Source organism: Mus caroli, chromosome 16 (genome assembly GCF_900094665.2).
Source record: "Mus caroli chromosome 16, CAROLI_EIJ_v1.1, whole genome shotgun sequence".
Lineage (NCBI taxonomy): Eukaryota > Metazoa > Chordata > Mammalia > Rodentia > Muridae > Mus > Mus caroli.
Window position 1 is genome coordinate 20,554,502 of NC_034585.1, and position 21,418 is coordinate 20,575,919.

The 21,418-nt window shown below is 43.7% G+C and overlaps 1 protein-coding gene across 2 annotated transcripts in view; it reads left to right on the forward strand.

The window, feature by feature from the left end:
• The window catches only part of St6gal1 (ST6 beta-galactoside alpha-2,6-sialyltransferase 1), a 139,844-nt gene extending 119,351 nt beyond the window's left edge, over positions 1 to 20,493 (forward strand). For both annotated transcript variants that reach the window (XM_021185103.2, XM_029470389.1), the window contains exons 6-8: positions 14,972 to 15,070; positions 16,307 to 16,481; positions 17,728 to 20,493. In XM_021185103.2, coding sequence (XP_021040762.1) covers positions 14,972 to 15,070; positions 16,307 to 16,481; positions 17,728 to 17,996 — 543 coding nt within the window. In that variant the 3' untranslated portion in view covers positions 17,997 to 20,493. The remainder of the gene's footprint in view (positions 1 to 14,971; positions 15,071 to 16,306; positions 16,482 to 17,727) is intronic.
• Positions 20,494 to 21,418: the final 925 nt, after the last annotated feature.

Genomic DNA, 21,418 nt, shown 5'->3' on the forward strand with positions numbered 1-21,418 from the left:
AGGAAAATATGTAATAAAAATATTAAAAAAAATAAAATATATAAAAAGCATAAAGCCTTCAGTATTAGAACTAGTAACAAAATTGAGTCAATATAATTTTTTAAACTTCTAGTCGAAGTCCAGTACTCCATGGCTTCATGGTGAACTATATAGAATATTAAAGTGATCTTTCTAAACAATCTTTCTAAAAGCAATCTTCTTTCTAAAACTGTTTAACCAAAAGTAAAATAAAATAAAGAGGAGGAAAGACTCTTAACACATTATGTGAACATCACCTCATAGTTGAACCAGCTGTGACACCAGAAGAAAGCTACAGAGCAGTGTATCTCACGGACTGTTCAAAAGTCCTCAATAAAATGATGGCAGCCCAGATTAGATGGCCTTTAAAGATGGCAACCACGACCAAGTGAGATTGATTTGTGGAATGTAAGGATGGTTTGATATAAAATGTTGATGACATATATGTTAGATTAATAGAAGTGTGTGTGTGGGGGGGAATGATCAGTTTAGCTGATGGGCAGAAAGTATCTGACAAAATTCAGTTCCTTTCATGATTACAAATGCTCAATCAACTAGAAATGGAAGGAAGCCACCTGAGCATAGCAGCGGCCATTTAGGAGAAACAGGCAAACAAAGTATGCAGTGGGGAAAGAGTGAAAGCTCTCCATTAAAAGCAGGAACAAGAGCAGCACCTGTGTGTGCTCTTCCTGCTTAAACACCACTGCAAGTCCTAACCAGAACAGTTAGAACAGAAAGAACAAAATGGACCTACGTTGCAAAGAGAGACGTAAAACTCCATCTGTTTACAAATGGTATCGTTTTATACAGAAAAAAAAAAAAAAAAAAAACAATTTTTTCCCAGCACAACCCCCCATAAAGAAAAAGTGCTGTTAGAACTAAAAACTAGTTTGGTAAGATAACAGAGTTCCAAGTTCACTCACAGAAAACAGTTGAAAAAACTTTAAGGTTTGTTTGTTTGTTTAATGTATATGAGTGCTCTATCTGCTTATACATCTACATGCTAGAAAAGGGCGTCAGATCCCAGTATAGATGGTTGTGAGCCACCATGTGGTTGCCGGGAATTGAACTCAGGACCTCTGGAAGAACAGACAGTGCTCGTAATGGCTGAGCCATCTCTCTAGTCCAAACAGCTGAATTTTTATATGACCTACTCCAACAGTGAGTGTGCTGGCTAGTTTTATATCCACTTGAGACAAGCTACAGTTACCTGAAAGGAGGGAACCTCAATTGAGAAAATACCTCCACAAAATCTGGCTATAAGGCATTTTCTTAGTGAGCGACTAACAGGGAAGAGGCCAGCCTACTGTGGGTGGTGTCAACTCAGGACTGATCAGGCTTCTATAAAAAAGCAGACTGAGCAAGCCATGAGGAGCAAGCCAGTGAGCAGCACCCCTCCATGGCTTTTGCACCAGCTCCTGCCCAGGATCCTGCCCTGCTTGAGTTCCTGGCCTGACATCCTTGATGTGGAATTATAAGCCAAATAAACCCTTTCCTCCCCAATTTCCTTTTGGTCATGGTTTTACATCATAGCAATAATAACCCTAACTAAGACAGTGAGCAACCTTACCAGCCTTCCTTCAGCCCACACTCCTAAAAGAAAACACAGTGGACCCTTGTAACATTTGATTTCCAGTTGTGTAGTGTCCTGCGGCTCATCAAACACGCTGTCACGTGTCTTTAGAAGCTCTGCTCTGCTGGTACTTTGAACAGCTACTAACCTTGGTAGTATGTAATAGAGCTGACAATTGGCATGAAGATTTAAATGAGGTGGTTGTGTAGACATTTGTATACAGGGATGGTACTTTTCTCTTTTCTTTTAGTTGTCTCTTATGCAGCTTTTATGAGAAAATTTTGTTAACTGAACATCACTTCGAAGTTGCTGAAGGGGGGGAAAACAAGTTAAAAAAAAAAACGTAAACAGGAATAACCAAAAACCATTACAGCCGCTTTGTTGACATTCTGAATGTTTCTAGGTAAGCGTAAAATATTATTTTTTTTTAAAGGACAGGAAGAAAAACTTGGTGAAGAAAGAAGTGGGCTAGGTGGTATAGTTCTAAGCAGCCAATCAGAAAGCTGGGTAAGAAGAGTGCAACAAGTTCAAGGCCACCCTGGGCCACACAGTCAAAACCTTGCTTCAAAAAAAAAAAAAAAAAAATGGAACAAGGTGGGGCTGGAGGGATGGCTCCGTGGTTAAGAACTGTCTGTTCTTCCAGAGGACCTAGGTTCAATTCCCAGCACCCATGTGGCAGCTCACAACTGTCTAGTTCCAGGGGATCTAGGGACGTCTTCACACAATATACATGCAGGCAAAATACCAATGCACATTAAAAAACAAAATTGAAAAATACAACAAAGCAAAAAAATTTTTTTTTTTTTGTGAAAAAGTCCCATGGAGAAGACAGACAGCCACTGAGGATAAACTGCTGTGTGGCTCACTTAGCAGAGAGGAGGTAGCAGTCACCACTGATAGAGATTGTAAGTGGAAAGCTGGTTTTCAAGTCCTAGGGAACCGAAAGAATGGGGTATAGTGATGAATGGCTACTGTGTTTAAGTTTATAAAGGGTAAACAGTCCTGGAGGTGGATTGTTTTATTAATTACACACATACACACACACACACACACACACACACACACACACACAAGGGGCTGTCCTTAATGCTACTGAGCTTGGTACTTTAAAATGCCTAAATTGTGGTTATGTTATGTATATTTTAATCAAGTAAAAGGTGGTTGTTTTTTGTTTTTTGTTTTTTGTTTTTTGTTTTTTGTTTTTGGTGGGGGGTGGGGGAAGAAACCATCTGATAGGGGGGACACGGAATATACTAAAACAGGAGGCGACACATGGTTACCCAGCCTGAAGAAGCCCCCCCTTCCCTACCCAGTGGAAAACCACCAGCAGGAGAATTTCCCAGGGAACCCCATAGGAAGCTGCTAGGAGTTAGCCTAGGAGGTGTGGGGTGGGTGTTAGCTTAGGAGGCCGAGAAGCTCTGACAGGGTCACTGAGAAGTGTGGGGAACTGGAACTAGTGACTGTGAGAGGGGAGCAGGGCTCACTGCTCTCTTCCCAATTGGACTGTGTTTGTTTCAGCCTCCTCTATCCCCTGTCTTTGTGGCAGAGGCTAGCACAGGACACACCTGGATTGTGGCAAAGCCACAGAAACAAACTGGTACCTTTGTCATTAAGAAATGGCTTTTTATAGAAACCAGTGTCATACATACCTCAAAGTTTTGGTTTAGCTGACCCCTTTGTGCCCCAGGCTGTAAGATTCAGCATAAAAATGGCCTATACAAAGAGCCACTTATAACTGTAAGTTTGAGATGGTTTCTATGAGACCCAACCTGCTGTGCTTAGACGGACCTGGGTGTCTTAGTTTCTGTTTAATCACTATGAAGAAATACCACAACCAAGACAAACTTATAAAAGAAAGCATTTCATAGAGGACTTGTTTACAATGTTGGCAGGTTAATCCATGATTATCGTGGTGGGGAGCATAGCTGAATAGACAGACAGGCATGGTGCTGGAGGCAGGTTGTGGGCGAAGAGAGCTTGGACCAGGTGTGGGCTTTTGGAACCTCAAATCCCTCCTCTAACAATGCACGCATCTCCCCCAACAAGGCCACACCTCCTAATCCTTCCCAAACAATTCCACCACCTGGGGACCAAACATTGAAACATATGAGCCTATGGGGCCCTACTACACTAGGGTAAAGTGGAAATATAAAGCAATTTTAATAATTTTAATTTGTGTTTTTCAGAACTTGAGATGTTGGACACATTAAAAAAATATGCATTGGCCAATTATAATTCTTCTCCTGAAAACTCTTTTCAGTTCATTAACTGATTTAATGTTTTGTATTTCCTAGATATTAATCCTTTGTCAGATATAGAGCGCATGTGTGTGCACACACACACACATTCATATGTTTGTGTGTGTATCATTTCTACTATTGTATAGGCTGCCTTTTCACTTAATTAACTGCTTCCTTAGCTGTATAGACGCTTTTAATTTTCAGTAGGTCCCATTTGTCAACTATTGGCTTATTGCCCGAATGACTGGAATATAGGGTTCAAGAAGTCCTTGCCTGTGCCTGTGTTTCAAAATGTTTTCTCTTTGGCAGACTCCGATTTCTGGTGTATAACTCTGGTCTCTGACCCACTTGATTTTTGTACAGTATAAAAGCTAAGGACCTAGTTTCATTCTGCTGCACGTAAAAACCCAGTGTTCCCAGTACCATTTGTTAACAGGAGGCTGTCTTTTTTCCAGTGAATATTTTTGGCATCTTTGTCAAAAGCCAGGTGACTGTATCTGTGCCTTCTGTTCTGTTTCATTGATCCACATTACTGTCTGTACCAATACAGTGCAATTGTTTTTACTATGGCTTTAGTAATACAATTAGAAAGAAGATAGAATAGTACATCACGCCTTGATTCTGCCCCCCCCCCCGGATTGCTTTGCCTACCCAAGTTATTTTGTGCTTCCAAATGAATGCTAAAATTGGTTTTAGAATAATTCTAAAACTGTTTTTAGAATAATTCTAAAATTAATTCTGTTTCCATGAAGAATGAGACTAGAAATTTGATAAGGGTTGCATTAAATCATAAGATGGCTATTTTCACAATAATGATTTCTCCACATCATAGTACAGAAGAATACAAGAAGACCTTCAATTTCTCTTGAGTGCTTTAATGCTTTCATCGTCAAAGTCTTCCTCTTATTTGTTTAAGTTTATTCCAAGTATTATTGTTATTTGCCATTATTATTACTATTAATTTTTTATGTGTATGAGAGTTACTTGGGTGCATATAAGAGCATCATATGCATGCCTGGTACCTGAGGAGGCCAGAAGAGAAAAGGAGTCACTGCCTGGAACAGGCAGTTGTGAGTTGTCAAGAGAGTACTGGAAACAGAACCCCAACTCTCTGCAAGAGCAACTTAACTGCTGAGCCATTTCTCTAGCTGCCGCCACCGCTGCCGCTGCCACCACCGCCACCGCCACCATCATCATCACTGGAATTGCACATGGGATTGTCTCTCCCGTTTCTTCCTCACTATGTTTGTTATTGCTGTGTACGAGGACCACTTAACTTGAATCCTGTGGCTTTGCCCAAACTGCTCATCAGTTCTAATAAGACTTTTCTGTTGAAGTCGGAGGACCTCCCCCTCCATTATAGAATCTTATCATTTGCAAGTAGAGATATTTTGCTTTCTTCATTTTTAAATGTTTATCCCTCTTACTTGCTTATCTTACTGCTCTGATTAAGATTTCCAACACCTTATTGAATAAGAGAAGGAAGTGGACATTCTTATCTTGGTCCTGATTTTAGTGCTAGTACACTGTGTTTTCCCATTTTCTATAGTGTTGGTGTGTTCTCTCTCTCTCTCTCTCTCTCTCTCTCTCTCTCTCTCTCTCTCTCTCACACACACACACACACACACACACACACACGAAGCTCTGATTATGTTGAGATGCATTCATTCCTTCAGTGCTTAATTTCCTAAAGACTTGGTCAGTGCATGAAACTCTACTTTTACCTCAGAGGAGACCATAAGTAAGTTTCTTCTGGGGCCAGTATGAGTCACCGTAGTCTAGGAACAAATTTCATATTCACGTGTGGAAACGGTTTCATAAAGTTTGTATAGTACCAGGAGAAAGAAAGTCATACATCCACATGTTTTTCAGTACATTGCGAAAATCTCACATAGGCAGGTATCTTAGGGTTCCCATGACTGCGAAGAGACACCGTGCATGATGACCAAGGCAAGTTTTATAAAGGACAACATTTAATTGGAACTAGCTTACAGGTTTAGACGTTCTGTCCATTATCATTAAGGTGGGAGCATGACAGTGTCTAGGCAGGCATGGTGCAGGAGGAGCTGGGAGTTCAACATCTTGTTCTACGTAGCCAGGAGAAGACTGGTATTTGATGACAGAGTAAGATCTAGTCACAGAGGGAACTGGTCCATTGTCTCCAGTTTCCTGGAAGACTTTGTATAGAATTATTATTTTGTTCTTGTAGAAAGCTTTCCTGCAATAAGCTCAATTTATATATGGCATATCATCTTTGATATATGGTATATCTTTTTGTCTGAGCACTGTGAGGTGTCTTTTAAAGAATGTGCATATTTCTTCTAAGTTATTTAAGTAACTGGAGTGAAGTTGTTCCTAATAGTTCCTCATTGTCGTAGTGTCCATAGAATCTCTAGGGATGCCAGTTCCATTGAGGTGATTCAAATGGTTATTGGAAATCATGGCTTTAAAAGACTTAGGAGATACAAAACTGTTTCTGCATTTCACTTGTTCCTCCTGACTACTCTCTGCCTGAGAGACTGTGAAGAGCCCAGGAGTTCAGAAGCCAAGAACAGTAAAAGAGAAGTATCAGCTCTCTCCCTAGGGTCTTACCCTACCATTTCACTGTACAAGCGTGGGAAGGGAGGTGGAGGGGAAAGGCAGCTTGTACAAATTGCATCAAAAGTAGCAACAGAACCTGCATAGGGCACAGCCCCTCTGACAGCTGGGCCAAAGCTCTCCCCTGGCTTTCTAAGGACTCCCCCTTGCGTCTGGTCTTCTCATCCCCTCTACCTTGGTTATCACTTTCCTTATTTCTTAGCTCGTACCTTCGTCATTTCGTGCCCTACTGTATCAAAGGGCTGAGAATAACCTCAGGAGACGTTCAGTCAACGCCAGATGAGGTTGTGTTTCTGTGTTCTCCTCACTGAAACTGAAAGCAGTCCAAAGTGAAAGGGTTAATTTGGACTCAGTTCAGAGAAATGTAGCCCATCCTAGCAGAGAGAGCACTGTGGCAGGAATGGCTCAGTCCCTGCCAGGGACCAGAAGCAGATTGGAGAGCCAGTCCTCAGCCTGCCTTCCTCAAGTTCCTCAGCCCCATTTAGAGTGAGTTTCCTCTCCAGTTAAAAGTGGCTGGAAACTCCCTCAAGGACATACAAAAAGATGCATCTCTTTAAAATGTCCTGTTTCTGTCAAGCCAGTGAAGTTCCACCTTGGCTACCCAGAAGTACAAGCTGCCAGATAACCTTCTGCTCACCCAAGGACTGGCTCCAGATTCCTTCTGTTTACTCTTAACACTTTATAAAACTTGGAGATACTACAAAACTATCTCAAACAAAGAGTGTGTATGCTATTATTCAGACTCAGTTATGAATAGCAATGTATGCCATTTGCTACGTAGTCTGATCTTTTATCATATTTGGTTTGACTGACTAATTTAATTTGATTTTTCAAGACAGAATTTTCCTGTGTATATAGCCCAGGCTAGACTCAAGCTCACTCTCCTCCTGCCTCAGACTCTTCGGAAGTGTATCAACATGTTGAACATGTGATAGATACCACACCCTAAATACTTGGGCGTGTGCTATAGGAAAGCACAGGTTCATATTTCCCTTTAGGTGCTAACTCAGACACAGATACTGCATTGTGTAGCTCTGTCCCTTTAACCCCATTTACTGTAAATATATTCAAAGTCCCTTTTAATATTTTAGCATATTTACATTTTGAAAAATTATAGTTTTTTTTAATTCTTTCTTGTGTTTTTTCCATTGTTTCCTCAGTATTAGATTAGTTTCATGTGTTCCTGCATGGAAAGTTACATAAACCACAGTTGTTGCCTGTGAGGGGTCTCTTGTGACCACCAAGGCCAGCAAGGGGAGGCAAGATAGAAACTCAGTTCCCTGTGACTCGGGAACTGGTGATGGTTCAGACTTCAGGTGTCTGACACCAGGCAGTTCTAGGCATATTTAAGTACAGCCCTCAAATCCTGTGTATATAACAAAGCTTAAAATATGATTGCATCGGAACCCTTGAAAAGTACAAGTGGCATCTTGCATAAAGATAGGTTCTATAGATTAACCAAGGAAGCAGGCTCAAGGGAGGCAAGCTCATGATGACGGGCCTGGGGGAGGACAACGCAATGGTTTAAGATAAATGTAAGGGCTAGGGATTGGGCAGTGCGGCCTGGGCATGCAGATAACACAGATAGCACCAGGCTACCTCTATGGTTACTATGTTCGTTCCCAGCCTTCAAGATGGAAACAGTTCTACATCTCTCCCTTTGCAGAGACAGCCCTGTGTGTTTAACATTCCTGGCTTCCCTGTGTTTATCTGTGAGCACAGGGACCTACGTGCCTCTTACAGTTCCCCCGAAATAGCACACAATAAGGAGACTGTGTCCATCTACTGTATCCAACAATCACTCTTTAATTACTCCCCTCGCCCCCTCTCCGTAAGTGACCTCTTTAATACGTGTTATATTCTGTTCATCAATATTTCTTTCTCTACTTAACATTAATAGATTACTTTTATCCAAAACTATCTTTGCTTCACCTTGTGGCAACTCTTTCCACACTCTGGGATCAACACTCAGAATCCCATTAGAGCAAGGCTTCTTCTGCTTTTTAATTGAAACATCCTTTTTTCTGTTATTAAACTGTTATGCTTCTGTAACGGCATAACTTACATAAAACCTTTGCTGTTTCAGCAAAAGTGCTGTGGATTGTAGCACACAGTGGTTTTACATCTGAGCCTAGGTTTAGGTTTAGGTCTGGGTCTGGGTCTGGGTGTCTGGGTCTGGGTCTGGGTCGTCTATTTCTAGGTCTAGGCAGTTTGTGATTGCTTTCCATGGTAGCCCATACTGCAAAAGTCTTTGTAATTGATCCTTTGGCTGCAGGGAAGTCCTGTAATACAAACTGAATGCGAAACACCTCAGGCTCCTTGGGCATTTGCTTTTGAGTTATTTTGTGGTTGTTGTGCATTCTGAAAACTTTCCGATTGCTACACACCCACAGTTATACACAAATCCATGTAAGGTTGTGACAGACAGGTTAAGAAACGGGTTATTACAGTCCAAACAAAACAGTTTGTGCCCGCCATCCCTCCCTTCCTCCTTCCCTTCCTTATTTTGCTAAGGACTCAAAGATTGTTTTTTTTTCCAGTGGCTTGTAATTCATTACTGTTCTTAATTCCTTTTGTTGCAAATTATTCCAGATCTGGGCAGTGGTGGCTTCTTCAAATCTGGTTCTTTTTTTTTTTTTTTTTCTTTTTCTTTTTTCTTTTTTCCCCTTGTGATGTACACACCCTAACATTTCTTCCTTTTGTTTTTATAGCACTTTTGTGCTTTGTGCTTTCTGGTCTAGTGACATGTTCCAGGGCATTTGCTGGGCTTTGAGTACCCACCATTATTCATGTGGTTGTAATGAACAGATGGGATGTTCTGAGCCAGAGATAAATTCCTTAGTAAATGCTATCCAGTGAAGAGTAGGAGGCAGGCAGGTAGTGCATACCTGGAATCCCAGCTCCGTGAGGCAGACAGGATCACTTGAGCCTAGGAATTCAAGTTCAGCACAGGAAACACAGTGAGTCCTTGCCTCTAAATAAGAAGTAAGTATATGAGTTGACTGTTTGCCTAAGGGTCTACAGTGGCAGACAGTGGGACAAAAGCCTGGTCAGTTACCCCAAATGACGAACCAGACACTGTTCAGGCAAGGATTCTCCCAAAGTGGTTTTTCCTCCTTGCTATGTGAAAGCCAAGTGTAGCTGCCCCGGGGCCCTGTTAATGGCTCCTTATGCCGCACACTAATAAATAGACTCGCCTGAAGTGAAGTTCACTCTGCCGTGATCTATAAAGACCCAGAAACTCCCTGCTTCCGTCTCTTGGCTCTAGAGATCTCACTCTGGACACACACTGGGCTGTGACTGTTTGCCTAACCAGAACCTATGAGAAAACGTGTTGTCTAGAGCAGAGCTGAGCCCTGAATGCAGGAAACAGCTAATGGTTTGATTCCCATATGAAGAATTGAAGGTGTTGTTCAGGGGCACCAAATGTTGAGAAAACGTACTTTCCTCCTGTTGTCTTGTTTGCACAGGGACTGACTAATGGTTTTCTTCTGTTCCCTTTAAACTCATAGGCTCTTTTTTAGTGAAAAGTGGCCCCAGAAATCATGCTCTGACACTGCTGTGCTCACTCCTGATGGAGAAGCATTGATTCTCCATCCTTTGAGCAGGTAGAGCTAAGGAATATGTACATACTTACATTCACATCATAAACAGTATATACACATATATATATGTTCACACACATATATACATGTGACAATATATATAGACTTATTTATAAACATTTATAGATATTTGTATGTATATGTTTACATGTAAATAAATATTTATATATACATGTTTATATGTATATATAATAGATATATTTATACATGTTTATATATATATATAGGGGTATGGATATAAGTATGCATACACATGCATACCTCTATCTCACAGCTTCAAGCACTTAGATTTCTTCTTTGATGTTCAGATGTATCTTCACATCTATTACTATATCTCACAAAGCATACTCATGCGTGTATACATATGCTCATATAGGATACTTTATTCGGTTCAAACTGTAATAGTAGAATACCACATAATAAAATCCACGGGAGTTTATTTTCTCAAAATCATGGAGGCCAGCCCAGGTGATGGTGGCATCACAGTTGGTTTCTGGTGACAGCCCGCTTCTCACTATGATCTCATTTGCCCTTTCTTCTGGTACACAGACAAACACTCCGGTGTCTCTTTCTCTGGTGAGGACATCACACTTAGTGAATCAGGGTTCCACCCTATTCCACCCTATGGCCTCATTTAACCCTCAGTGCCTCTGTAAAGGCCCTGGCTCTAAATACAGACCCACTGTGAATCAGGTTTGCATCATTTCAATATGACAGGGCACGGCCTTACACAAGGGAAAGTGTTTAAGGTGTTCTAGGAAGAAAGCGTCCCAACTAGTCAGTGTTAAAGTCTGGATGGTGGAGTTGTGTGCAATCACAGATGAGTAGTAACTCTGTGTGTATGTGTGTGTGTTCTTCACTTGTTTTCTGTATATTAGTATTTGCGACTTAATAGTTGGGAGGGCTGCTTTGAGCAGCAACATGTTTCTGTCCGGAATAGCCTTTTCGTGGCAGATGTTCATCAAAGCTCTGTTGCTGTGGGGATGTCGGAGGCTCCTCCTCATAGTCTCACCCCTCCCCCACCACGATCCTTTGAACTAGGTCATGCTGCCTTGCCAGGTAAGTACAGGGGCCTTGGTGAAAAGCATTGAATTCCCATGCGTTGGTTGGTACCTTAGGCAAAGCCTGATAGGATGTGTGTGTGTGTGTGTGTGTGTGTGTGTGTGTGTGTGTGTGTGTGTGTGTGTGAACTAGACATTTAGATCTAGAGACGGGGAACCAGTCTATCAAGACCACAGAGGGGTAGCTATGGAGGGAGCAGGCAGGAACTCACAGCACCACACCCCCACACCCTCATAGGTCTCAGGGATTCTTTGTTTGAGGTCACGTTTGAACGTCACCCAATGGGAATGGATGTGGAAAGGTTCAGAACTGTGCCATTTGAGGGGTGTGTGTGGTGGGGGGGGATACAGTGCCTATTGATAGCTTGTCCCGTTTCTTTCTGGCAAATCCCAGCCCTGGCCACTTTCTGCTCTTACTCAAATCTATCGCTTCTCTAGTCTCTCCTGTCTCTTGGAATGCTTTCTCATCCATCTCCAGCAGCTCAGGTGAATGAGTGGTTGTTGTGTGGGTCAGAGGATGCACTTTCTATAAATTCCTGGCCGTTGTAAGAGTGTCATGTGTTCCTGCTGGAGCAGGAGGGACGTTTGGTGGGAGGCTACCCTTCAGCTTACATCTGTCTCTGCCTCAGACTCAGTCTTTCTGCATTCTGCCTTCTTTCTGGACTTCTCTCTATTCACTGACAAAATGATGCTCCCATCCGTCCTGATGTGACATGTTAACCTCAGGCAACAGTTGGTGTTCTCATGGCACTGGACCTTGCTGGTGCGAGTGACGGTAGTGTTTTGATTAGCCATCTAGCCTCTCCAGCTGGATGGAAGACTCAAGGTCTGACTCACAGGCTACTAAAGCTGTGTGACTTGGGGAAGGAAGTTCCTTGGCATCTCTGAGCTTATTACAACTTTTTAGAAATGGGCATAGTAATGCCTCCTAGGAACATTGTGAATATTATTTTGAGATGCATCATTCAATGGCACATTGTTGTCATTTATCATAAAGGGCAACCTTTGTTTCTCTTGAGGGGTTTCTGAGAACAGTCAAGGCACAGATGGCTAAAAACAAGTCTGCAGAAGTCAAAGGAGGCTGCTACTAGTGGGGGGAGGAGGGGAGGGAGCAGTGTTCAGGGGTGTGTGTGTGTGATATCTTAAACTGGTCCTCTCATTTCAGTTACTTTTCAAGTTTGTTTTTGCCAGATACACCATGCACTTTTGACAAGGGCAACATCATGTCTCAGCTATTCTTTGAGATGAGTGTTTTGATGATTGATCTCATTGTGTGTATGTATGTGTATATGTGTGTGTATGTATATACATGCATGCATATATACATATATGTGTGTGTGTGTGTGTGTGTGTGTGTGTGTTAAAGGGACATAGCTGTCCTCACTCTTAAACCTTTGGGGCTGCTTTTCTTTCCTGTTCACTCATGTCTCAGATTTGATTCTTAAAGCAGCTCCTGTTTTTTGTTTGCTATTTTTGAGATTACAATCTAATTACAACATTTTCCCTTTCCTCCCTCCAAACCTCCCCATGTACTCCATTAAATCCATGACCTTTTTTCTCTAATGGTTTATTGCAGTCACACACACACACACACACACACACACACACACACACACTCACACACACATTCCTCAGTGCACTGTTGAGTGCATATGCTGCTACTTGTGTGTATGTTTTCTGGGCTGACCATTTGGCACTGGACAACCAATCGGTGTGCTGTCACCTGGGGAGGAACACCGCTCCTGCTCCAGCTTCTCTGGGCTGCCTGGAGTTCTTTCTGTAGGGTCAGAAACCCCTGGGCCTTTCCTGCCCAGGCTGGCATGTTTGCTGTGTCCGTGTTCAGCTCAGGTTTGGGCAGTCACGTTGATGAGACTTCACGTGTATAGATAGCTTCTGACATGACTAGGAGACACTCTCACGGCAAACTCCCTGATCCTCTGGCTCTTAGAATCTTCCTGCCCATTCTTTTGCAATGTTCCCTGAGCCTTGGGTGTGGTAGTGTTTTGTAGATGTATCCACTGGGACTGGGCTCCACAACTCTGAATTTTGATTGGTTGTGGTTTTACCTCATGATCTCCATCTGTTACAAAGAGATGTTTCCTCGATGAGGGGCGAGGACTACCGTTATCTGTGGGCATGAGGACAAACGCTTAGATTGTTGTTAGGGATTATGCAGGTTTAATAAAGTAGTGGCTATAGAGTCTCCTCCGAGGACCACTGCACTACTAGCACTGAGTACTTAGCTAAGTCTCCAGTAGCAGGCTTGGCATCCCTCTTGTTGTGCTTGTCTTAATTCCAAATAGAAATTTGTTGGTCACGGCCCTGGTCTGTGTGTCATTATTATACCCGGAGAGTAACTGTGACTTGTTGGCAGTTAACGTGGTTCATAGGTGTCACAGTGGGACTGTTGGTGGCTAGCTTCCTTTGGAAACATTCGTGGCACCTTCTGTTACTATGAAGGCTAGTCCTCCGGAAGGGGGGTTGTTCAGGTCACTGTTAGCTCAAGGGGCTGCTGGACTCTGTTTCTGGAGTCCATGGTGTGTTCCATAAGAAAGACTTCCGTTACGCTGCCTCTCAGGTGTAACATCTGAAGATTTGGAGCTAGGAACCTCCAATAAGAAAGAACTTGTGATATTTGTCGTTCTTGGTCTGGATTACCTCACTCAATATGATCTTTTCTAGTTCCATCCATTTGCCTGCCAAGTTTATGGTCTCATTTCTCTTTCCTGCTGAAGAGCATTCCAGAGTGTATATGTAACGTTTCTAATATCTGTTCATCAATTGAAGGACATTTGGATTGTTTCAATTTCCTAGCTATTTTGAATAGAGCAGCAATGACCGTGGCTGGGTAGGTATCTGTGGACTAGGATGGTGAGCTCTTTGGGCAGATACAAGGATACAAGGAGCGGTATGGCTGGCTCACATGGTAGACATAAGAAGAGAGTAGGTATTAGTGGTAAAGACAAGCATGGACCTGGGTCCGTTTTGTATCCAAGTCTTATCGTCCATCCTCTGCTGCCACACTTTTCTTATTTTGAAATATAATTCAATCAGCAATTCCATGCGTGTAGCCCTTTGAACGTAGATTCTTTTTTAGGATAAATTCCTTAAAGTGAAATTGTTGAATCTAAACACAGTTGTTGGTTTAAAGTTCTTTCTAATGTTTTATAAATGCATCCCATCAAATACTAGCAGGGATCTAGTATTCTCCGGGTATCTGTAGCTGGATCCAAGGTCATCTTTGAAAATGAGCCATTATTTTCTTATTTCTTCTACCTCTGGGCAAGATATATGTCTTAGAGTTTTACTGCTGTGAACAGACACCATGACCAAAGCAACTCTTATGAAGGACATTTACTTGGGACTGGCTTACAGGGTCAGAGGTTCAGTCCATTATCATCATGGCAGGAGCATGGCAGCATCCAGGCAGGCTTGGTGCAGGAGGAGCCGAGAGTTCTAAGCTGCTAACAGAATTTTGACTTCCAGGCAGCTAGGAAGAGGATATTAAAGCCCACACCCACGGTGATATACCTATTCCAACAGGGCCACACCTCCTAATAGTGCCACTCCCTGGGCCAAGCATATACAAGCCATCACAATATGGCTATAGGACTATGGTTCTGTACTGTTTCCACTGGGACCCTTTAGATTTGGGGTCTGAAACCCTGTCTAGCCCATGACTGTTAGCTGTTACTAAACATAGTCCACACTAGCATGGTTCCTTTCTTTCCATGAAAGGTGAGCACTCACCATATCAGCTCCTCCTGAGGCTCTAGGCCTCACTTGGTACCAACCTGAGGATGTACCAGGTCTTATTATGAGTCAGATACACACTCGTAAAAACTCATGTTATAGCTTTTCTCTTTCTCACCGTAGTTAGTCACCACAGAAAAGCGCTTCCTGAAGGACAGTATGTACACCGAAGGAATCCTGATTCTGTGGGACCCATCTGTGTATCATGCAGACATTCCGCAGGTAAGTGAGTCTCCCATCTGCCCTCAGATTTCCTCACGCTGCTAGGTTTTTAAAGTCACATGTGACTTGAGCCATTCCTAGCTGTTTGAGTTTTAGGCAGCCCGATCCATAGGGACTGGCATACTCAGAATTCCCCCATCCTTGCCAGCACCTGTGCATGCTTTCCCTGGAAAGTCATGTGCATATTCCAGAGATGGTGCATATTGGCCACGGTGGAAACTAGGTAGAAGATAGCCTGGAATAGGATGTGTTCATCATTCTACTTACTCCTGATCAACCTCCATGAGAAATGACAGTAATTACTGTTACCCCATCAATCATGTTGTCACATTTCTGCTCCCCACTTGCAGTGTCTAAAACTCCTCTCATTTTGCTCCTGTAACACTATCAAGAAGTAGGAGCAAGCCTGGTGGCTCCCATGTTTCAGATGGGAGAGCAGAGCGTAGATGGGAGAACTCACCTATGGTTGGTTACCTAACTCAGTAGCACAGATCTGCAATGTTGATTCTTTTAGGGAAGATGTGAGCCACGGGACTGCTGGATTCTCAGGCCTTCTGGAAGTGTCTGCTCAGTTTTAGTTCTCTATGTAGGTTACATGTAGTAGTGTCTCTTGGCATGGGCTATGGAAGCCTACGGAGAATGGCTTAGCAGAAGCCACAGAAAGCACTGATCTTGATATGTTTGGTCCTTACATGCCCACTGGTGGCTCTTAGCTGTGGCTATCACCAGTACCCTCACTCCAGTCTGTAGCTTCCCTCTGATCTCAGTTATAACTCAAGTCTGCCTGAGTCAGGTGAAAGACTCTGAGCCCATAGATACAATAATTTGTGCTCCAATTTCCTCTCCATCAACAGTAAGGGTACCTAGGTGTGATGGTCCTGGCTACTGGAAGCTGAGGCAGGAGGATCTCTTGGCACCAGGATCTGAAGGCCAGGCTTGGCCAAATAGTGAGAACTGCTTAAAAACAAACAAATACACACAGACAAACAAACAAACAATGGTGCAGAGATACCCTTTCAGATGATACAGTTCCCACACTTGATGACTCTGAACTTTTCAAGATCACCATTCCAACAGTCCTATAGTCAGAGACTTTGTTCCAGGCCCCGACTGGACCACCCACTAAGGGCTATGATTTGATGATGTTCGTGATTTGCCACAAGACAAGGCTGATCCTCTGGCAAGAATGTTTGTGTAAGGCTTCTCTGCTGAGCACACCACTTCCTTCTGTTTCAGTGGTATCAGAAGCCAGACTACAACTTCTTCGAAACCTATAAGAGTTACCGAAGGCTTCACCCCAGCCAGCCTTTTTACATCCTCAAGCCCCAGATGCCATGGGAACTATGGGACATCATTCAGGAAATCTCTTCAGATCTGATTCAGCCAAATCCCCCATCCTCCGGCATGCTGGGTGAGTGCGTGTGTGGAGAAATCCTGTGTTTGTTTTGTAGAGGACTGGCTTTCTTCTTCGGTCTCGTTCATGCACCAGAACAACTTTTCTACTTGTGCACTATACTAAATCTTATCTTACATAAGGTATAATTTTTATTTTTTAAGAGATCCGCTGAGGGAACTTAGTCAGGCATCCAAGGCCACATTCAGTTTGGGCCACAATGAGGAGACTGCCATCCTATTGTAAGAGAGAAGGCCCCTGGTAGCTGATGGTCAGAGATTTCTATGGAGGAGAGGAGAGCTTGACATGCAGTGGTAGTGTAATGGGAGGCACACCCAAAGAGGAGGAAGGGAGGAGAAAGGACCTTGGATGGAATAAGCAAGACCCTTGTCTTAGGCTTACAATTCAGAGAGTATACTAAAGCTCACTAATCAAGTGATGTTTTAATGCAATATCTTTAAAAACCACAATGCCAGAAGCTATAATGAACAACAACAACAACAAAAAGGTTTCATAGGTAACTATGGATAGAATCGGTAACATTGCTCTGCAGAGTCATGTTGGGAACCTGACACAGACAAAAGTTTATCATACCTCCCCTGGCTTTGTGGATACTTTAGTTGAAACCGTGAGAGAAGCTGGGCTAGCTTGTCTAGGTGGGGCCATGTAGGAAACGGGAAGCAGATTTGGGGTGGACTGGGGATAAGGGTACTGAATGCTGGTAAAAGTCTTTCTTCTTAAGCTCTCTCCCTGTCCCTCAGATCTTAATGCCCATCCATCCTTCCCTTCCTTTCTCTTGGGATGGACCACTGGGGCATTTCCATGAATGGACAGGCTATCTCTGCAGAGGGATAGACACTCCTTCCATGGGCACCTGTAGTGCAAACCTTTAACCAGATGATTCCAGGGACTCACCACTGTGCAGTTTATCTGTCTTCTTCCCATACTAGAGGGCTAACTGTCTTTCACTTATCCTGTGGTTCTGTCATGGTAAAATTTCCCTTAGTAAATGAGCAGCTTAGTTTTCTACTAGAGGCAGGGATGAAAAGACACAGGGGCCCTTGCAGTATGTCAGCCCCTTTTACCCTCTGCTTCAGCGTTCGGGTAGGTGCATCTGGGTTCTTCCTAGAGCTTTTAGAGCAGCAGTGGTTGGTGTGCTGAGGAACACACTTCCTGTTGCCCCAGGGCCCTGCTGCTGTCTGCGTTGCCCCTGCCATACCTGTCCCCTCCTAACCACATGCCTCCCCTCTGCTCCCCTCTCTAGGTATCATCATCATGATGACGCTGTGTGACCAAGTTGATATTTACGAGTTCCTCCCATCCAAGCGCAAGACAGATGTATGCTACTATCACCAGAAGTTCTTTGACAGCGCCTGCACAATGGGTGCCTACCATCCGCTCCTCTTCGAGAAGAATATGGTGAAGCATCTCAACGAGGGAACAGATGAAGACATTTATTTGTTTGGGAAAGCTACCCTGTCTGGCTTCCGGAACAATCGCTGTTTAGCCAGGCGCCCTCATCCTTCTCCATAAGTCATTTTATGGCTGTTCTCCTGGTTACCACTGCTTGAAGGAGTGTTTTTATTCAACAGGCCCAGCCTGCTTCTTGCACTCTAGGGAATTTTGTTGGCGAGAGTTCTGGGGCCTCCAGCGTCTGATGGCAAGGAGGCAGACCCAGCCTTCCCTGCAGGCACAGAGTATGGGAGCCCAGATTCTTGTCGTACACATTTCTCCTGACAACATCCTCCTCTCCTTTCACATGAGTAGGGGAAAGAGCCACATTTCTCACCAGGGTTGCCAAAACTAGACTTTGTTTTTTCCAACGGAATGATGTCATCCTAACAAAGGAGCACCCTCCGTGGCTTAAATCTCTCCCTAGGTGGTGATTTCACGTCTCCCAGATCATGATTTATGTCAGATGCAGATGGTGGCTTCAGGGAGGGGAGGCAAATAATTGGGACAGGGTGGGGAAGCCTACTCAGTTACTCCAGAGTAAAGTTGTTCCCAAGGGTAGTCCCTTGGGGACATAGTCCCGTTGTCACCCTGTCTGGCTAGGCTGATCCTTAATCCTGGGTGCTTATGATCTTGCAAAGGATCTTGGGTAGCCCACTCCCCACTCTCCATGGAGACAGAAGGTACAAAACCTCCCATCTGTCCCCAACCTGATCAGAGTTGAGTAAAAGAGAGAGACACCCAACAGGCAGCTAGAATGCAAACATTCCGTGTGCTCAGTGATCTGGGCTCCTCTCTGAGAGCGTGCTATCTGGACACCCAGCAGGGGGCCAGTTCTACCGGGTTCTTGTTGAGCAAGAGCACTGGGGAAGCTCTTAGAGGAAGAAGAGAAACACACCGTCTGCGTCAGGAGAAGTTTTCACTTTCCCCTTTATCACTGATGTTACATTCTGTACGACCTGTTAGAACATGGAAGCCCAAGGTATTTTTGTTAGGAAGTCCCTACCCACATTGGCACCAAGTGCTGCCCCACAGTAAATAGCAGATTAGTCAGATAAACTGGGGCTCTTTTATTTTATTTTATTGTTTTAGCTGTCTACTCCCTAACCTTCTCCTAATTGCTATCATTACACACCAGGCTTCCCTCCCAAATTACTTTTAATCATTTTCTGTTTGGCAATTGCCCCAACTTTCGCTGACCTTATGGGCCCCTCCCCCCCATGAAAGGTCTCTCAGGGCATGGGGAATATGTTTTCTGGGACTTAGGTTAGAATCTTAATCATAACTAATTCTCACAAGGGGTGAGGTGTGTGATCACAGATTGCTCTGCTCCCCCTGCAAGGGAGTAGCATTGGTCTCTGGGCAGGGAGGACCCACCCTGTTTGGCAAGCATACTCTCACAAGGATTTTCTGAGACCTCTCTACCTGGTGGGAAGCCACAGCAGCCCACTCAGCCCCTGGTGTGGAGTGGTTCAGTGACTTACAGATCAGAATTAATGCTATTGAATCAAGGTCACTGAGACACAGTCTGCTGGATTCCCAAGGCTGGCCTGTATGCTCACAGGGCTTCGGTTTTTAGAGCTGCAGACCCACAATCTCAGAGCTCAGAAACTTGTTTACTGCTGACTCCTTGCCTTATGCGGGCAATAGAAAGCCCGGAGTGAAAAGCCCTGGCTTTCCAGGTTGACCCCCACTTCCTCACTGTGCCACTTTGTTTCCATATCTGTAAAATGGGGGTGACAATCCTACCTCACAAGGCTGTGTGGGGACCGCAGGAAAACATATGTCTGGGCTGTGTGAGGACCACTGGAAAGCACGTGGCTGGGCTGTGTCCACGGTGCATAGGAAGTAGGTACCCTGATGTCTTTCCTCATTTATGGAGGGTCACACCCACTGCCTTGCTGCAGGAGAAGGCAGTAGAGAGGAGCAGGGCATCCTTTCTGTTGTGAGGCATCTGCATCATTTGCAATGCGCAGGAGCCTACCTGTCTTGCTGCCTGCACCTCAGGGTGCACAGAGCATTGGGCTGCTTGGCCGCCGTGTGGGTTAGGTCTAGGGAATTCCTGGTTCATTATAAGGCATCAGGACTGTGGATAGAATGCCCAGAAAGCTGATGTTCCTTCAAGAGGTCAGCAAGAGGTACATTAGAAATGGAGACTACACTGGGTAGATTCTAGTTTTTAGTTCTTATTAATGTGGGGGAGTAAATTAATAAGTGTAATATGATTCTGATGTCTGTTAGACTTTCTCTGTGCTCTGTAAATGTGGATGCTTGAGTAAAGTGGACTACGGAGTGGATGTGGGCGTCACTGTTAGTCTGATGAGGTATTTAGTATTTGCGACAGGTAGTTTAAAATCTGTGACTGAGTGCTATAGGAAAGTGTCTGTCTACTTGGGCACTGACGTCACTAGCCATCTATGCATCCTAAATGCAGGATCCTCTTGATTCCTTCTGCCAATCAAATCTCTCATTGCTCTTGGTTTCTGGGTTTGTGTCAGAAACTTTTAAAACATACCTGTTAATTCTAAATTATCCAAAGATTATGTGCAAATTTTAAAATAAATATCTTTTGCAGAAATCTGCTGCTTCTCTTCATACTTTTCTAAAGGTAATGACTGATTGCCACTCATGTGTCCCAAGGAGACACGTCTGGAAATCGAGTGCCCTGTACTCCAGGAGTCTCTGGCATTGATCTCCCTCTTCAACACTCCAGGAAAAAGTGTATATATTTACTGTGAAGGATGGAATCTCAGAGATATTGACAGCTTATTGATTTTTCGCCCACTCACTCTTGCTAGATACAAGTAACAAAGCTATCATTTATCGCACACCTTAGGAGAAAGGAAAAAATAGAATAGGGTAAAGAATAGAAGAAAAGGCTCTTGCTCTGGAGTTCAGGACCCTTACATCGGTGGCTCTTAACCTTCCTTACGCCACAGCCCTTTAATACAGTTCATGACATGATGGCCCCCAACCCTAAAATTATTTTCATTGCTTCTTAATAACTGTAATTTTGCTACCATTATGAATCATAATGGAAATATCTATTTTTGATGGTCTTAGATGACCCCCCTATTAAATGGTCATTTGACCCTCAAAGGGGTTTCTACCCACAGGTTGAGAGCCTCTGCTTTAGATTGTTAGGGCAATAATGATTTTAGGGAATAGCTAAGAGTGTTTGAAGAAAAACCCTGAAAAAGAGCAGGATTTTTTTTGGGGGGGGGGGATTTCTTTTTCCCTGAACTGCTTGATTTCAAGATAAGGGTGTCTCCCCAAATCTTTAATATTGAATTCCTAACACCAGGACTCTGGAACCTCTTTGGAAATGGGACTATTGGAGATCTAGTTATTTCAGATGAGGTCATGCAGCAGTAGGGTGGGCCTGACTCCAGGATGACTAGTGTCCTCATGAAAAGGATAAATCTAGAGGCAGGCGCACACACAGAGAAAACACCATGTAATGTTGAAGGCTGAGGTTGCGGTGATGTACAAGCCAAGGAATG